This window comes from Oncorhynchus keta, chromosome 28 (assembly GCF_023373465.1).
Source record: "Oncorhynchus keta strain PuntledgeMale-10-30-2019 chromosome 28, Oket_V2, whole genome shotgun sequence".
Lineage (NCBI taxonomy): Eukaryota > Metazoa > Chordata > Actinopteri > Salmoniformes > Salmonidae > Oncorhynchus > Oncorhynchus keta.
This window is the reverse complement of record NC_068448.1, coordinates 71,969,240-71,988,613: the sequence shown is the minus strand read 5'-3', so window position 1 is coordinate 71,988,613 and position 19,374 is coordinate 71,969,240. Positions and strand designations below refer to the sequence as shown.

At 45.9% G+C, this 19,374-nt stretch overlaps 1 protein-coding gene across 50 annotated transcripts in view; it reads right to left on the bottom strand.

The window, feature by feature from the left end:
• LOC118371398 (laminin subunit alpha-1-like) overlaps nt 1-19,374 on the bottom strand; it is an 84,350-nt gene that overhangs the window by 48,561 nt on the left and 16,415 nt on the right. For all 50 annotated transcript variants that reach the window (XR_008083920.1, XR_008083930.1, XR_008083929.1 and 47 more), the window contains exons 4-13: nt 12,128-12,370; nt 11,233-11,412; nt 10,799-10,888; nt 5,724-5,841; nt 5,023-5,201; nt 4,440-4,545; nt 1,726-1,883; nt 1,369-1,509; nt 973-1,137; nt 141-242 (exon numbers count right to left, since the gene is read on the bottom strand). Coding sequence is in view for 11 of the 50 variants with exons in the window: in XM_052483801.1 (XP_052339761.1) it covers nt 141-242; nt 973-1,137; nt 1,369-1,509; nt 1,726-1,883; nt 4,440-4,545; nt 5,023-5,201; nt 5,724-5,841; nt 10,799-10,888; nt 11,233-11,412; nt 12,128-12,370 (1,482 nt within the window). In the remaining 39 variants the exon portion in view is untranslated. The remainder of the gene's footprint in view (nt 1-140; nt 243-972; nt 1,138-1,368; nt 1,510-1,725; nt 1,884-4,439; nt 4,546-5,022; nt 5,202-5,723; nt 5,842-10,798; nt 10,889-11,232; nt 11,413-12,127; nt 12,371-19,374) is intronic.

Here is a 19,374-nt window from a genome sequence, read left to right as displayed (position 1 = left end):
AGCCCAATATCTATTAGCCCAATATCTGTTAGCCCAATATTTAGTTAGCCCAATATCTGTTGGCCCAATATCTGTTGGCCCAATATCTGTTAGCCCAATATCTGTTAGCCCAATATTTAGTTAGCTCAATAGTAGCTTACCTCAATAATCAAATCAAACTGTGACGGCAGAGACCTGTCCACGTTGTCCACTGAAACATCATATGCCACGCTGTAGCTCAAAAACCCTCCGTACGATGTCAGCTTCACATAGCGATGACAAAAGGGAACAGAGAACATTGGAAAAAGTGTTACACTCAAGAAAACAGTACTTACAGCAAATATGCAATAGTGGAAATTGGTCACACTAAATATTGCCATGAAATCTGTCCCTTCAGGATAAACACTGCCCATATCTTTATCTCTCCCTCCCACCCGATATTAAGGACATGCCAAAGATAATGACTCATTTTAATGAATGAATTAACTGTAATCACCCGAGGGACTAAGGGGTAGCAAACATATTAGACAGGCTTCTAATGAGTGGAACATCATTAACTCAGGGATGAATAAAGTGCCTGGCCCTGCTTGACTATAATTACAGGGCACCCTGTGTTAACACACAGTGGGAGGATAGAACAGGACGAGTGGAAATCTAATCGTTTCAGGGAGAGAGAGACAAAAATACAGTAGCAAGAGAAAGAGAGACAGAGAGAGAGGGGTGAGAGAGAGAGAAAAATAGAGAATGAATGAAAGAGAGAAATACAAGAGAGAGAGACAGAGAGAGAGAGAGAGAGAGAGAGAGAGAGAGAGAGAGAGAGAGAGAAAGAAAGAGAGAGAGGTGATTGTAAAATCTATTTGTTTGAAGCTAATACATGCAGGTCATTAGCTATCTGAACAGCAAAATGAGAGAGCTAATACTTACGACACTGGAGCATTGAGCTGAAAAGGAATAGGGGACTCCATAGGTACAGTATATGCTAACGAAACATACCCTTTTCCCCAGGAAGGACTCTGGGGCGGCCCATGTAGAAACAAAACGGTACGATTGGATCATGGTGATGTTTGGGATGATGAGGTTGTTGTCTTCATCTATGAGGGGTGCCGTGTAGACAGAGACGCTTTCAGAGGTAAGGAGCCATCCATTGGAGTGCACTGTCTGTGGGACCAGGAGAATTATTTGTTCTATAAACTCGCCATGACAACATCACAGGCCGATCCAATATACTGGTTATATGTTATTGAGTTCTACAGTATCAAATATTTTAAAGGCTCCCACCAAAACTATGCTGAACTGTTGGAGTTGTTTGCTGCATCGTTTGTATATTCTTGTGTAAAGAAACATTTCACAATGAGGATGTATTTGGATGTGGGTGTGGCTGTATGTTACCTGAGACATAGACCAGGGTGAGCTCTCACACACGTCAGACACACCGAAGCAGAAACACTCAGTGCAGCCCTCTGGGTCACTGCCCTCCAGGTTGAAGAAACCCTGCTTACACAGGTCACAGTCGGCCCCCATCACATTCTCCTGCAACAGAGACACAGTGGAGGTTAGGGGGTTTTATAGGAACATTATGGTTAATCATCATGCAAGTGCACCGTTACACCCCCCCCCCCCCCACACACACACAACCCCACACCTGACCCCTACACACACACACACATATACACACAAACACACATATTCCAAATTAGCCACTTTAACAGCACAGTTAACCCATAGCGCCGTGTTCCCCAGGGTTACCTTGCAGATGCACTCTGTGCAGGGGTCGATGTTGAGGCTGCCCTCCAGACTGCACTCACAGCGTGAACACAGTGGGAAGTCCCTGTAGCCAAAGGCACAGCGGTCACAGCGCTCGCCCGCAAAGCCCTCCATACACAGACACTGGCCTGGGTTCAGACCTACACAGCACAGTCAAGACAGTATAGTTAACAAAGACAATAGCATAGCCTATAGAATAGTATAGCCTATATAATAGTATAGTATATAAAATAGTATAGCCTATAGAATAGTATAGCCTATAGAATAGTATAGCCTATAGAATAGAATAGTATAGTATATAAAATAGTATAGCCAAAAGAATAGTATAACCTATATAATAGTATAGTATATAAAATAGTATAGCCTATAGAATAGTATAGCCTATAGAATAGTATAGTATATAAAATAGTATAGCCAAAATAATAGTATAGCCTATATAATAGTATAGCATATAGAATAGTATAGCCTATAGAATAGTATAGCCTATATAATAGTATAGCCTATAGAATAGTATAGCCTATAGAATAGTATAGCCTATAGAATAGTATAGTATAGTCTGGACCCTCTCTTTCTAAAATTATCCACCGCCATTCTTGCAACCCCTATTACCAGTCTGTTCAACCCTCGTAAAACAGACTACTCTATCGATCCTCGAATTCGGCGATGTCATTTACAAAATAGCATCCAACACTCTACTCAGCAAACTGGATGCAGTCTATCACATATACCACCCACCACTGCAACATGTATGCTCTCGTCGGCTGGCCCTCACTACATATTCGTCGCCAGACCCACTGGCTCCAGGTCATCTATAAGTCAATGCTAGGTAAAGCTCCGCCTTATCTCAGCTCACTGGTCACGATAACAACACCCACCCGTAGCACGCACTCCAGCAGGGATATCTCACTGGTCATCCCCAAAGCCAACACCTCCTTTGGCCGCCTTTCCTTCCAGTTCTCTGCTGCCAATGACTGGAACGAATTGCAAAAACCGCTGAAGTTGGAGACTCTTATCTCCCTCGCTAACTTTAAACATCAACTATCTGAGCAGCTAACCGATCGCTGCAGCTGTACACAGCCCATCTGTAAATAGCCCATTCAATCTACCTACCTCATCCCTATATTGTTTTTATTGACTTTTTTGCTCTTTTGCACACCAGTATTTCTACTTGCACTTTTCATCATCTGCACATCTATCACTCCAGTGTTAATTTGCTTAATTGTAATTGCTTTGCTACTATGGCCTATTTATTGCCTTACATCCTCACGCCATTAGCACACATTGTATAGTATAGCCAATAGAATAGTATAGCCTATATAATAGCCTACAGTAGTAAAGTATAGCCTATAGAATAGCCTATAGTATAGTACATCCTACAGTATAGTATAGCCTATAGTATAGTAAAACCTATAGTAATGTAATGTATAGTCTCTAGTATAGAATAGCCTATAGTATAGTATAGCCTATAGTATAAAATAGTCTATAACATAGTATAGTCTATAGTATAGTATAGTATAATATAGCCTATAGTATAGTATAGTCTAGGCTCTTACAGGACATGCGCTACATAGCCCTATAGTATAGTATAATATAGCCTATAGTAGAGTATAGTCTAGGCTCTTACAGGACATGCGCTACATAGCCCTATAGTATAGTATAATATAGCCTATAGTATAGTATAGTCTAGGCTCTTACAGGACATGCGCTACATAGCCCTATAGTATAGTATAATATAGCCTATAGTATAGTATAGTCTAGGCTCTTACAGGACATGCGCGACATAGCTCTATAGTGTAATTTCAGTATGTATTGTTTTGCCATTATGTCCAAAACTTAGATGGAGAATTTGTCATACGTTACTGTCAGCTAAATATAATATACTCTGAATTACTGTACATGTAGTGTCTCTAGTCTTGAATATCCCAAAAATAAAAGTGTCCTTATCACCCATCTCCCATAATGATTTTGGTAGATATTCAGACCTATACTGAACTACGCAAGTATGTTTTTAACACAAGCTGAAAACAAACATTATTGGGGTTAAAATCAAAGTTATTGGTGGCGTTAACAGATTTATTTTATTTATTTATTTTACCTTTATTTCACTAGGCAAGTCAGTTAAGAACCAATTCTTATTTTCAATGACAGCCTAGGAACAGTGGGTTAATGACAGATTTGTACCTTGTCAGCTCAGGGGTTTGAACTTGCAACCTTCCGGTTACTAGTCCAACGCTCTAACCACTAGGCTACCCTGCCGCCTCTACACTCTAACCACTAGGCTACGCTGCCGCCTCTACACTCTAACCACTAGGCTACGCTGCCGCCTCTACACTCTAACCACTAGGCTACCCTGCCTCCTCTACACTCTAACCACTAGGCTACGCTGCCGCCTCTACACTATAACCACTAGGCTACGCTGCCGCCTCTACACTCTAACCACTAGGCTACGCTGCCGCCTCTACACTCTAACCACTAGGCTACGCTGCCGCCTCTACACCCTAACCACTAGGCTACGCTGCCGTCTCTACACTCTAACCACTAGGCTACGCTGCCGCCTCTACACTCTAACCACTAGGCTACGCTGCTGCCTCTACACTCTAACCACTAGGCTACGCTGCCGCCTCTACACTCTAACCACTAGGCTACGCTGCTGCCGCCCCAGATGTTATGGCAGGTAACGAATAGAGTTTTTGTACCATTCTCAGGCTTGGCGTGGTTGTCATCTCTGATACAGGCAGGAGTCAAAGACCCCTTCATGTCACAGCTGCACTCCACACATGGGTTATCATTGTGTGGAGACACCTACACACATGCAAGGCACACACACACACACACACACACACACACACACACACACACACACACACACACACACACACACACACACACACACACACACACACACACACAGAAGGAAACAAATACACAACTGACCATTCACATTCCACACAAGGCACACACTGCAATTACAAGTTTAATAAATCACCATTGATCCATCCAAGCAAAGGCCATCACATCCAAATAGCTGTATTCTACAGTAATTCTAGTCTTTCACTGAGCCACATATCCCAGACTAGGTAGTGGGTGTAATCAGGCACACACAACAATTTTATTAGCCAATCAAAAGACAATGGGCATGTACAAAACAGTGCATAGAAATGCCACTTAGGAAGACCACAGGGTCGTCGGGAAACAGGGAGCATATTGATGGATTGGATTACGGGGACCATAGAGATACAAAGAGGGCATCCAATTACAGGGTCAGTGAGGGGACAGTACCTGGTTGGGTCTGTAGAAGCCATCTGCGCAGGCCTCACAGTTGACACCGGCCGTGTTCTGGGTACAGCTGATACAAACGCCCCCGCCATGGAAGTCACCATGTGAGTTCATGCTCATCTTGCGGTTGGCCACCGTCTGGTTAAAGTAGCAGTCGTTGGCCTTGTCGTGGCAGTTACATTCTAGTGGAGGAGGATCATACACAGGTCAGATAACTTCTAATGCACCTCAATGGGAGACTAGTTGAAGGGTCGTTTATTATTGAGAATATATGCCAACTTTTCAGTTTTTTATTTTATTCTGTACTTGGAGTAAACACAGTATGTGCTATTTCGTCAAGGTGCTGAAACAACTGAGAGATGATGATTTAAAATAACACATTTTCATAAAAAGCTTGGAAAATCCCTTGGCAAAATCTGTTTAATAGCTATTGATATAAAACTAAATTAGGTAACATCACCATAGGGATAGGAAACAAAAACTCTGTCTTGTGTGTCAATGAATGGGTGAGACATGCGAGTGGATTTCATTGAAAGCGTAAAGAAGTTATTTCATCTGATCTGGAACACTTTAAATCAAGTCTAAATCCAGCACGTCATTTTCATTGTCTTTGTTTACAATTGTCTTTGTTTACTGAGTGACAACTGGCAAACGTTGACAGTATGATATTTTATTTAGGCCCATAAAGACCAAGTTCTGCTTACTCTCGCAGGTGTTGCCATCGGAGAGGGTTCCCGGTTGCCACGGTTCCTGGTGGTAGCCAGGGCAACACTCATTACAGCTCTCCCCACAGGTATTGTGCTCACATACACACTGCAACTTCTGAGAGGACGAAAGAGAGAGAGGAATGGATGAAGAGGAAGCCTCAAGAACCAACTGATTCAAATCTTATGCTCTAGTTCTATTGTCAACTGGGACACACACACACACACACACACACACACACACACACACACACACACACACACACACACACACACACACACACACACACACACACACACACACACACACAACCACACACACACACACAACCACACACACACACACAACCACATACACACACACAACCACATACACACACACACACACAACCACACATACAACCTCACAGACAAATGGTTTCCTCATTTTTTCTTGTCAGACAAACAACTGGTCCCATATGAGGTGTGAAGTAACACTTGTGTGTTGTATGCACGTCATGTCACGATGTGTGTGTGTTTACCGCTGTGTGAATGCATTTCTAAGTGGCGAGAGTTGAAGGGTCACAGGACTTTTCGGCTACACATAATACTACAACTGTAACGGTCTTCGTATGAAGGAGAGGACCAAAGCGCAGCGTGTTAAGTGTTCATCTTAATTTTTAATATGAATAGTGAACACTGAAACAAAAACAATAAAACGACAAAGGAACAGTCCTGAACGGTGAAATAAAACACAGGACAGAAAATAAACACCCACGAAACACAAGTGGGAAAAGGCTACCTAAGTATGATTCTCAATCAGAGGCACTAACGACACCTGCCTCTGATTGAGAACCATACCAGGCCAAACGCAAAGACAACCCACACAAATCACGCCCTGACCATACTAAAACAAGGACATAAATAAAAGAACTAAGGTCAGAACGTGACAGTACCCCCCCCCCCCCAAAGGTGCGGCCTCAAAACCTAAACCTATAGGGGAGGGTCTGGGTGGGTCTCTGTCCGCGGTGGCGGCTCTGGCGCTGGACGTGGACCCCACTCCACCATAGTCCTTCTCCGCCTCTTTACCCGCCTCCGTGGCCTCTCTAACGCGGCGACCCTCGCCGCCGACCCCGGACTGGGGACCCAAGCCACGGGTCCGGAATGGACGGGAGACTCTGGCAGCTCCTGGCTGACTGACGGCTCTGGCAGCTCCTGGCTGACTGACGGCTGTGGCAGCTCCTGGCTGACGGGCGGCTCTGGCAGCTCAGGACAGACGGGCGGCTCTGGCAGCTCAGGACAGACGGGAGACTGGCAGCTCAGGACAGACGGGCGACTCTGGCAGCTCAGGACAGACTGGAGCTCTGGCAGCTCAGGACGGGAGACTCTGGCAGCTCAGGACAGACGGGGACGGCTCTGGCAGCTCAGGACAGACGGGACTCTGGCAGCTCAGGACAGACGGGAGACTCTGGCAGCTCAGGACAGACGGGAGACTCTGGCAGCTCAGGACTCTGGCAGCTCAGGACAGACGGGAGACTCTGGCAGCTCAGGACAGCTCTGGCAGCTCAGGACAGACGGGAGACTCTGGCAGCTCAGGACAGACGGGAGACTCTGGCAGCTCAGGACAGACGGGAGACTCTGGCAGCTCAGGACAGACGGGAGACTCTGGCAGCTCAGGACAGACGGGAGACTCTGGCAGCTCAGGACAGACGGGAGACTCTGGCAGCTCTGGACAGCGGGAGACTCTGGCAGCTCAGAGACAGGCAGCTCAGGACAGACGGGAGACTCTGGCAGCTCAGGACAGACGGGAGACTCTGGCAGCTCAGGACAGACGGGAGACTCTGGCAGCTCAGGACAGACGGGAGACTCTGGCAGCTCAGGACAGACGGGAGACTCTGGCAGCTCAGGACAGACGGGAGACTCTGGCAGCTCAGGACAGACGGGAGACTCTGGCAGCTCAGGACAGACGGGAGACTCTGGCAGCTCAGGACAGACGGGAGACTCTGGCAGCTCAGGACAGACGGGAGACTCTGGCAGCTCAGGACAGACGGGAGACTCTGGCAGCTCAGGACAGACGGGAGACTCTGGCAGCTCAGGACAGACGGGAGACTCTGGCAGCTCAGGACAGATGGGCGACTCTGGCAGCTCAGGACAGACAGGCAACTCTGGCAGCTCAGGACAGACAGGCAACTCTGGCAGCTCAGGACAGACAGGCAACTCTGGCAGCCCAGGAAAGACGGGAGACTCTGGCAGCTCAGGAAAGACGGGAGACTCTGGCAGCTCAGGAAAGACGGGAGACTCTGGCAGCTCAGGACAGACGGGAGACTCTGGAAGCTCAGGACAGACGGGAGCACCTGTAGGGAGGATACGGAGAGACAGCCTTGTGCGGGGGGCTGCCACTGGAGGGCTGGTGCGTTGAGGTGGCACTGGATAGACCGGACCGTGAAGGCGCACTGGAGTTCTCGAGCACCGAGCCTGCCCAACCCTACCTGGGTTGAAAGCTCCCCGTAGCCAGGCCAGTGCAGCGAGGTGGAATAGCCCGCACTGGGCTGTGCTGGCGAACCGGGGACACCATGCGTAGGGCTGGTGCCATGTACCCGAAGAGACACACTGGAGACCAGATGCGCTGAGCCGGCTTCATGGCACCTGGCTCGATGCCCACTCTTGCCCGGCCGATACGAGGCGCTGCTATGTACCGCACCGGGCTATGCCTATATAAATAAAAGAACTAAGGTCAGAATGTGACAACAACGTGAACTTGTCATGTCTCCACGCCCTCTAAGTGTAAACACTGTAAACAGAATTATATTTTTTAGACTATAAATCTCAGGTCCGGGCAAGAAGCAACTCCCCAGGGTATTATCAATGTGGCAATTTTCTTTTACCTCAAATAGGCATAATGACTTCCAAGACATTGATAAAATGAAGCCTGGTTTGTTCTTTAACGTAACTTTAATACGCTAGTATAAGCCTAAGTACTATACTGAACAAAGATATAAACGCAACATGCAACAATTTCAAATATTTTACGCAGTTACAGTTCTTATGAGGAAATCAGTCAATGTAAATAAATTAATTAGGCCCTAATCTAGGGATTTCACATGACTGGGAATACAGACATGCATTTATTGGTCACAGACACCTGGGCCTCACAATGGGCCTCAGGAGCTCGTCACGGTATTTTTGTGCATTCAAATTGCCATCGATAAAAAGCATTTGTGTTCGTTGTTGTTGCTTATGCCTGCCCATACCAATACCTCACCGCCATCATGGGGCGCTCTGTTCACAAAGTTGACATCAGCAAACCACTCTCCCTCACGACGGCATACACATTGCCAAATTCTCAAAAATGACGTTGGAGGCGGCTTATTGTAGAGAAATTAACATAACATTTTCTGGCAACAGCTCTGGTGGACATTCCTATAGTCAGCATGCCAAGTGCACACTCCACCAGAACTTGAGACATCTGTGGCATTGTGTTGTGTGACAAAACTCCACATTTTAGAGTGGCCTTTTATTGTCCCCAGCACAAGGTCCACCTGTGTAATGATCATGGTGTTTAATCAGCTTCTTGATATGCCACACTTGTCAGGTGGATGGATTATCTTGGCTCACTAACAGGGAAGTAAACAAATTTGTGCACAATATATGAGAGAAACATGCTTTTTGTGCATCTGAAACATTTCTGGGATCTTTTATTTTTAAATACATTTATTTAACACTTTAGATGTGATGTTTCTATTTTTGTACAGTGTAGCTATGCTTCAGCTAAATGTCAACATTCAGCTAACAGCCACCACGTTGATGTGAGAAGGATGAAGAAATTATGTTTTTTAGCTTGCTGGCTTGCTAGCTAAAGTTACCTAGCTGTGTAGCCTAGCTATATTACAATTAAGTAATCATTTATTTTTTATTTAACCTATATTTAACTAGGCAAGTAAGTAAGGCAGGGGGTGAGGTATATGGCCAATATATCACGGCTAAGGGCTGTTCTTACGCACAACGCAACGAGGAGTGCCTGGATACAGCCCTTAGCCGTGGTATATTGGCCATATACCACAAACCCCAGAGGTGCATTATTGCTATTATAAACTGGTTACCAATGTAATTAGAGCAGTAAAAATAAATCTTTTGTCATACCCGTGGTATACGGTTTGATATACCACGGCTGTCAGCCAATCAGAATTCAGGGCTCGAACCACCCAGTTTATAATATGAATGACACTATCTTGTAATGTTACAATACTTTTATATTCGTATGGGAGGGGTCAATTATTGATATGCTAATTTTACTTGATCATGAAGTATGTTGTTAGTTAGCTAGCTGTGTGTATTGACAGCTAATTTAATGTGTACGGCAAGAAAATAAACCCTTTAATTGTGAATTGTTGGATTATTTAAGTGTAATGTGGCTTGGTTGCATTATTAAATAGTGTAATATGTTACAGAGCAAAAGTTTCTCATATTGTTAAATAGTTTGTGCTTACTGGCTATTAGCTACTGTGATATTTATGGTCAAATTGAGCTGCGCACCAAGAATATTGTTTTGGCAACGCAAGGTGAGGTAAGGATGTAATGTGAATTGAAGAGTAGAAATCTCTTTCGGCATTCCACTCGTCACACTCTCCTTCCATCTCTTGTAGTGGGAATAGGGCCTTAGTACTTACTTTCTCATCCTCGCGTTAACTTAACATTCGCCCTTAATGAGGAAGGCAACCAATTCAACTGAGCAAATGTTGGACCGTACCATTCCTCCAGGGACCATAGGGGCGAGGGTGCTGGGATTGCTCATTTCACTTTATAAAACAAATTAGTTTGGCAAATATATTTCTAATAAAGAAGTATTACTACCGTGCATTGCATAAATTTGATATAAAAGTACTCTTTATATTAAGTGTGTACAGCAATTACAACAGATCAGTAATGAATCAATGTTGACCCCGATAAGAGGAGCTTAATTTAGTCAAAATGTGAAATGTTTTAACACACAATATGTGAAAGGCAGTAAATCAGTTATACACTCTGCATTATGAAACAAAAGCTGAATGACAGCCACCGAGCCTGAATGGGCAAAACTGAATACGGCCTGGTGTTACCTTGGCAACGGGGTCCCAGGGACAGCTCTGGGCGTGTCCGTAACAGATGCACATCCCACCCACTGAAATGTCTTTGATTGAATAGTAGTACTGCACAAGGAGACACAAACATACAACGCCAATCAAGTTAGAAAGACATGACTTCAACGGAATACAAAGCCAATCAAGTTACAACATTCAAATCAACCAGGAGAAATGACAAATGACGTATCAACTAATATTTCAGATGTTCAGCTGCAAATAGCATTTTTGATAAAACCAACCATAAATATGCTAAATGTACATTTTGACAAAGTTATTCAAGGCAACGCTCAAACCACATATTTTGAATGAATGACCAATTTGGTTAAACACACCGTTTAACTTAAACAGAAAACAGAACAGTCAGTGAGTGCTAGTGGCAGTGCTTTAACATGAAAGTGTATTAGTCGTACCCGTCTGGTGACGATGGGGTCCACCTCCTTGGGGTCGTGGTAGCTCAGGGTCATGAGGTCGGCGTTGAGCGTGCGGATTCTCTGCAGACGCAGGCGGATGTAGCGGGCTGAGGTGAAGTCCAGCAACTCTGAGGTCAGTTGGTCAGCACTGGGCCGCCCATTGATCAAAGACGTGTGGATCTGAACAGGGGATCGACAATGATGTCAAAGAACCATCATGACCAAATATAGATGAATACATCAAAGTCATGAGCATGCAGTTGATCATTTTACGTTTACACGTTTTCAATCAAAGACTAGTGACAAAAATGAACAACAGATATCGAGTGTATTACTGCCCTGTCTTTCCTGATATAACGCAGACTGACTTTTCAGGCAGCTGACATGGGTTAACATAACACAAGGCTAAACAATGTAAGAGAAGATTGATGATCTCACTGTGAGGTTTGGGGTGCATCTCAACACTCTGACGTGGCTTCATCTCCTTGTCTAACCTTCCTTGTTAAACTACTTAGATGCACCGCCAGGGGCTGTGGGTAACTACAGAGTATCCTAACCACAGACGTTCATTACGTCTCTGCCTCGGTTAGAGTGACACTAGCCCAGTAGGCTTTCATTGTCTGGAGGACACTCGAGTCATCCACCGGCTGGACTACAGGTGCCAGAGAATGCCACATAGAGCTCACACCCAATTCTCTACCCAATTCAATGAAAGTTCTGTAATGTTGCTCATCCTGAACAGACCCCTGGTCTGTAAATAAAAGTCGTACCTAGTAAACAGTGGTTTCAAACGCCTGACCCGTGGGCCACCAAAGTGCAGCTAATGAGCCTGATATGGCTGGCGGGCAGGGAGTTTCAGACCACTGTGGTGAAGGTGAAATAAATCGATAGCTACCTCTCCGTGCTCCAGGGGTACGAGCCGCGAGTAGTAAGATGTACAGATGACCTCGTCGTCTCGTTTGTAGGTGGGGGGTCCGAGGCGGGGGGTGATGTTGTAGCGGGTCAGACATTCTGTGTCGCTGATGGCGTAGTACTGCCAGGGTGTGTAATCCACACCATCCATTGAACGCTCCAGCACCCAGTTACCGGGACGAGGAGAGTTGGCTGCCTTGATGATGACGTAGGCCACCTGGAAAATCTGTTGCCACACACAGACAGACACATTTTAATATGTAACTGAAGCAACAATGAAACGTGAGTACAAAGGACACACACACACACACACACACACACACACACACACACACACACACACACACACACACACACACACACACACACACACACACACACACACACACACACACACACACACACAGTTATTCTCCCACCCATAATATGCCTGAATCTCCATTTTGTTGTGCATGACTGAAATCTCAAGCTGTGCACCTTACATACATACATACAAGGCTTCATTTATAAGAGCACAAAGAAGTCTTTGACAGACAAGGCACAAAGAGAGCAGCAGGTAATAACCGTAATAACGGTGTCCTGAAACATTTAACCACTCTGGGGTTAAGGGCACCACTGGGGTTAAGGGCACCACTGGGGTTAAGGGCACCACTGGGGTTAAGGGCACCACTGGGGTTAAGGGCACCACTGGGGTTAAGGCACCACTGGGCACACCACTGGGGTTAAGGGCACCACTGGGGTTAAGGGGTTAAGGGCACCACTGGGGTTAAGGGCATCACTGGGGTTAAGGCACCACTGGGGTTAAGGGGTTAAGGGCACCTGGGGTTAAGGGCACCACTGGGGTTAAGGGCATGGGGTTAAGGGCACCACTGGGGTTAAGGGCACCACTGGGGTTAAGGGCACCACTGGGGTTAAGGGCACCACTGGGGTTAAGGGCATCACTGGGGTTAAGGGCACCACTGGGGTTAAGGGCACCACTGGGGTTAAGGGCACCACTGGGGTTAAGGGCACCACTGGGGTTAAGGGCACCACTGGGGTTAAGGGCACCACTGGGGTTAAGGGCACCACTGGGGTTAAGAGCACCACTGGGGTTAAGGGCACCACTGGGGTTAAGGGCACCACTGGGGCACCACTGGGGTTAAGGGCACCACTGGGGTTAAGGGCACCACTGGGGTTAAGGGCACCACTGGGGTTAAGGGCACCACTGGGGTTAAGGGCACCACTGGGGTTAAGGGCACCACTGGGGTTAAGGGCACTACAAACTCTCTGCAACCATCGTTCATGTGGAGTGGTCAACATGTTAATTACCAGTTTTATTGAATTGCAGTCTTAGAGCATCTAGGCTATAACCTTTCAGCATATGACCCCTTATGACCCCTCACAGTCACATGATCTCTAATGGCTAGTTAGAGCAAAGATGGTAGATAAATGAAGATAGTTTACTCAGGCCGTTTACCATTGTCTGCTTAAGGGGGTGGCTCTCCTATAGTCACCAATGTGATAGAAGGTCTGCTTAATGTAGTTCATTGATTTCTATTGAAACAGAAAACATTAGGGAGTGGGATGTCTTGCTTCCTCTTCTGTCTCTGGTAAGTATGTAGTCTGTAGCTCAGTAATCAGTAAACTCTCCCCTGAACCCCACTGTAATCAAGTTAGGTTTCTCCAGAAATAAATCATTCTAAATAACAAACAGGCTTTATTTACAAATTAGTGAGAATGTCTCACCCCATGTTCAAGAACTGCCTTTTTCTCGCTCACTCTAGGTTAAATGAAAACGAAATCTCCAAAATATCATTACTTTTTAAACAAAGCGATTATTATTATTATTAATTCATTTAGAATTATATAAAAGCCCCTTAGAGATTCATTTAGAATCCTCCAATCCTCTTAATGTAATTATTGGCAGAGTCACGTCATTGAAAAAAATATGTTTAGATATACTGTATGCCTACCATAAGCGAAATGAATATTGGTTACACTACAATTAGGGTGTGGAAATGTTATGCCCCTTAGATATTCATTTAGAATCCTCCAATTCCTCTTATGCTGTAGACTACTCCCGACCATCACGTTGTCCAGCGCAATATCTTCCATTCCAGACTAACAGAAACCCTGAGGGTTTTATTTTTCCTTTTTTTCGGAATAGAAACACCATACTATTACATGAATTATGCCAAATATCTTAAAATAAACCCCATGTACTATGTTATTACAAAAAAGGTTTTCAATTTTCTAGTAATGCCAATACGGGAGACTATCAAATGCTTCTCAAAGTTGCCCTCTGGTGGTCCAACTAGCACTAACTTGCATTAACGTAAAGAAAATGTCTGCCGTAGAATGCTGCTGACGTGCTGCTGACGTGCTACTGACGTGCTGCTGACGTGCTACTGACGTGCTGCTGACGTGCTGCTGACGTGCTGCTGACGTGCTGCTGACGTGCTGCTGACGTGCTGCTGACGTGCTGCTGACGTGCTACTGGCGTGCTGCTGGCGTGCTGCTGGCGTGCTGCTGGCGTGCTGCTGCTGCTGGCGTGCTGCTGACGTGCTGCTGACGTGCTGCGTGACGTGCTGCTGGCGTGCTGCTGACGTGCTACTGGCGTGCTGCTGTGCTGCTGCTGACGTGCTGCTGACGTGCTACTGACGTGCTGCTGACGTGCTGCTGACGTGCTGCTGACGTGCTACTGACGTGCTGCTGACGTGCTGCTGACGTGCTGCTGACGTGCTACTGACGTGCTGCTGACGTGCTGCTGACGTGCTGCTGACGTGCTGCTGACGTGCTGCTGACGTGCTGCTGACGTGCTGCTGACGTGCTGCTGTATGAGGCAACTTTTAAAGGAGGAACCACTGTACCTCCACTCCCACTCACTGTCTCCTCAACACTCCACTATGGCCTGTACACAGTTACAGGCAGTGGAGGCTACTGAGGGGAGGACGGTTCATAATCATGTCTGGAAATCACATGGTTGATTCCATTCCATATGCTCCATTCCAGCCATTATTATGAACCGTCCTCCCCTCAGCAGCCTCCACTGGTCACAGGCCACTGCTAGACCACTACTGCAATGGAGGTGCAATTTATTGCCTGAAGGGCCTTTCTCATTCTCTCTTTCCCAGTCTCTCTCACACCTCTCTATGACCATCTCAGTGACACCAATAACAGTCTAGCCTGCCCCACACAAACAGAACCTGACCTATCCGTTATCGGCTCCTCCTATTGGCTTGTCAACGCTGCGTCTCCCCAGGGAATAAGTGGAAACTAGACACCTGAGACAGGATGTTCACATCAGCGTGACGCCCCCCCCGCCACACCAACTCCTGCTCTGTTAAATCATCCCTTAAGGTTGTCAGCAGCTGTGTGAGGTTGTAAATCTACCTGCTGGCAAGTCGCCGCTGATTTACGGACGATTCATGACTTGTTCCACAGCGAGTGAATGCGAGCGATGTGCCTGTTCAATCATTAGCAGGTATCGTCGGCAAAGCCACATCGAGTCGTTCCAGTCGATCTAAATGTCAATCCCCCTCAGCTGGTTGACTTCCCTCAGTTACGTCTGATCCTTCAATTACAGTCTAGAATTATTCATCTGCATGGGCCTCTGGTAACTAGACAAGACCCTAAAAAATCTTTGGCTAAATGCCTTGGTCAGTATGGGAATGTTTGTTTGTTTCCTTGTCTTTGAAAGACAAGATAGATGGATGGAACAGGGGAAAAGGTTTTCAGGTTATCATTCCTGTTCCAGCTGCAGCTTTCTCTCTCTGGGGCTTCAATCTGTAGAATCCTTTTGTCAGGAAGCATCTTTATTCTCATCTAGGAAACTTGGTCATCTGAGATTTTCTTTAGTTTCTGTCCCAGTCTAATCCAATGGGCTTTTCCTGCTCTTTGTTTATAGGGGGCAAGAGTGGAACGCGAAAGTTATGTGTTCGTGCGTACGTGTGTGTGTCAGTGATCTCCCTCAAAGGAGCTTAGTGTTATCGTGGGGCGAACGGGGCGGACAAACTCTGTGACCGGGCTGGGTTAGTGATTGAAACGCTGCCTAATCTAGATCCATGTGGACTCCCAAACATTCCAGTCCTGCATGGAGACAGATCTGAACGGTGGTGGACTAGCTGCCTCTGTGCCTCAACTTAACTAATAGCCAATTACTAGAGCACTCAGTTTAGAGGATACACCAGACATCACTTATTTCAAATGTATAATTATTTCAAGCCGCTACTATCTATGTCAGAAGCTCATTGGTATAGAATAGCAGAGCGTGCAGGCATTTGTAGAACTGACCTGAGTGCCATATTTCAGAAATGTTTTGGACGGAGCTCGATACCGTGATGACTAGAATACAAAGTGTTCTTCATGACTAGACACTGAGGGCAAAGTTGTTCCCACTGTGTCTCTTAACCGTTCGTTACTAACAAAATCCTATTCCGCCCAGTAGGAGCCCAATCTGTGTGTAATGACATGTCTCGGCAAAGCTGCCTGGTCACAGTGACTGGCTGGCGGATTTGATGTGAGCTAGCCAGACCTGGCTGCCAGTAGCCAAGGGAAACAAGCCGTGGATTGTTTTTGCTGTGTCACCACAGTAATTAGCTGCCATTTTGGATCGGGGGGGTGTTGTCTCAAAGGATAAGTGAAAATGTCTTGACTAGGGTGTTTGATGACTGAATCGTGTCAAAGGGTACACTGTGACCTACGAGACTAAATGGAAACACATACACTTACTAACATCTTTCCATTTGGCCTGACATTATAACTAATTAATAGAGCTGTGCTTCTTGACGGGTAGCCGGACTCGCCTCTGTGCGGGGAAGATAAGGTGACAGTCAGGGGACCCAGTCAGTGGGAACGAGGGGAACCAGGCTTCAGGGAAGAGACAGGGGGATTACCCATCAGCCCCTAAGCCAACAAAAGTGCCCCGTTCTCACTAGTTTATCTTCTCCCTGGGTCTGGGCTGTGTGTGTGTCTGTGTCTGTGTCTGTGTCTGGGTCTGTGTCTGTGTCTGTGTCTGTGTCTGTGTCTGTGTGTGTCTGGGTCTGTGTCTGTGTCTGTGTGTGCCTGTGTGTGTCTGGGTCTGGGCTGTGTCTGTGTGTGTGTGTGTGTGTGTGTGTCTGTGTCTGTGTCTGTGTCTGTGTCTGTGTCTGTGTCTGGGTCTGTGTGTGTGTGTGTGTGTGTGTGTGTGTGTGTCTGTGTCTGGGTCTGGGCTGTGTCTGTGTCTGTGTGTGTGTGTGTATCTGTGTCTGTGTGTCTGTGTGTGCGTGTGCCTGTGCGTGTGCCTGTGTGTGTGTCTGTGTCTGTGTGTCTGTGTGTGTGTGTGTGTGTGTGTGTGTGTGTGTGTGTGTGTGTGTGTGTGTGTGTGTCTGTGGGTCTGGGCTGTGTCTGTGGGGCTCAAATAGCGGAGCAAAATCCTGCTCTCTGAGCCCCACAGCTAAGAAGGCTGGACCAAAACAAGGCCTCTGAGGAAAGATGGCCGCCACAGACGTTGTCCTTCTTTCTACTAATCACCTACTAATAAATACCTTGTCCTAACCTCTGGCCTGTTACAATACAGACCAAACTGTGTGTGATAATAAGTTAGACCCACAGTTAGACCCACACATTTGATTTGATGTGATATTGTCAGGTGAATTTCTTAAGTATTGTGTAAAGGTTTCCTTTCGCTCCCCTCTTTGTGATGTGTCTCTGACACTGAAAAGCAGTACATTCTCAGGCCTTGTCATGACCAATATCAAACTTTGACAGTATAAGCATTTAAGATATGCTGTGGTGGCAGTAAAGTAGGAATCCAGACAATTGGAGTCCGATCACATAAAAGAGGCTGGCGTTTGACAACAGGCCTTTTTGTCTGGTGGGAGAGATGAGTAAGTCTTTTGTGTTGGTGGGAGATGGGGGAAGGGCGATGGGGGCCGGAGAGCCCCAGACAGGACAGGACTTGCGCTCAGAGAGGCTAGGACAGGACAGGACAGTGTGTCTATCTGCCAGTATAATACCAGTGTAGTTAAGGGGGCACAGGCACCAAGACTCTTTCACCATAACAGTTACTGTAAGTTATGAAGCACAGTGGTTTCAAGGTTGGGGTCAGGGTCAAATACACATTGGAATATTTGTGTGTGTGTGTGTGTGTGTGTGTGTGTGTGTGTGTGTGTGTGTGTGTGTGTGTGTGTGTGTGTGTGTGTGTGTGTGCGTGTGTGGAATACACAGCCAGATTAGCCCATCTCAATCCTGACACTTTTTCCTGTCTGCCAAGAACCACACTGAGGGTTCTAATCAAGATGGATGCCACAGGCACCAAACCAAAAAACGCATGTCTTCACCAAAGGCATTTTACTTATTCATTTTAAATTAGAACGCGTAACATAGCTTAAATAATCATATACAGTGCATTCGGAAAGTATTCAGACCCCTTGACTTTATCCACATTTTGTAACGTTACAGCCTTATTCTAAAATGGATTAAATTGTTTAAATTGTTTTTTTTCCCCTCGTCAATTTACACATAATACAAAGCAAAAACATTAACATGAACTTTTACGGAAATATAACATTTACATAAGTGTTCAGACCCTTTACTCAGTACTTTGTTGAAGCACCTTTGGCAGCGATTACAGCCTCGAGTCTTCTTGGGTATGACACTACAAGCTTGGCACACCTGTATTTGGGGAGTTTCTCCCATTGTTCCCTGCAGATTGTCTCAAGCTCTGTCAGGTTGGATGGGGAGTGTTGCTGCACAACTATTTTCATCTCTCCAGAGATGTTTGATCGGGTTCAAGTCCGGGCTCTGGCTGGGAGACTCAAGAACATTCAGAGACTTGTCCCAAACTTGTCTTTCCCGTGTCCTTAGAGTTGGTGTCATGTTTATCCATGGAAAGAGGTCTTGTAATACAGTTGAAATCGGAAGTTTAGATACATTTAGGTTGGAGTCAATAAAACTTGTTTTTCTACCACTCCAATCATTTCTTGTTAACAAACTATAGTTTTGGGATGTCGGTTAGGACATCTACTTTGTGCATGACACAAGGAATTTTTCCAAACAATTGTTTACAGACAGATTATTTAACTTATAATTCACTGTATCACAATTCCAGTGGGTCAGAAGTGTACATACACAAAGTTGCCTGTGCCTAAACAGCTTGGAAAATTCCAGAAAATGATGTCATGGCTTTAGAAGCTTCTGATAGGCTAATTGACATCATTTGAGTCAATTGGAGATGTACCGGTGGATATGTTTCAAGGCCTACCTTCAAAC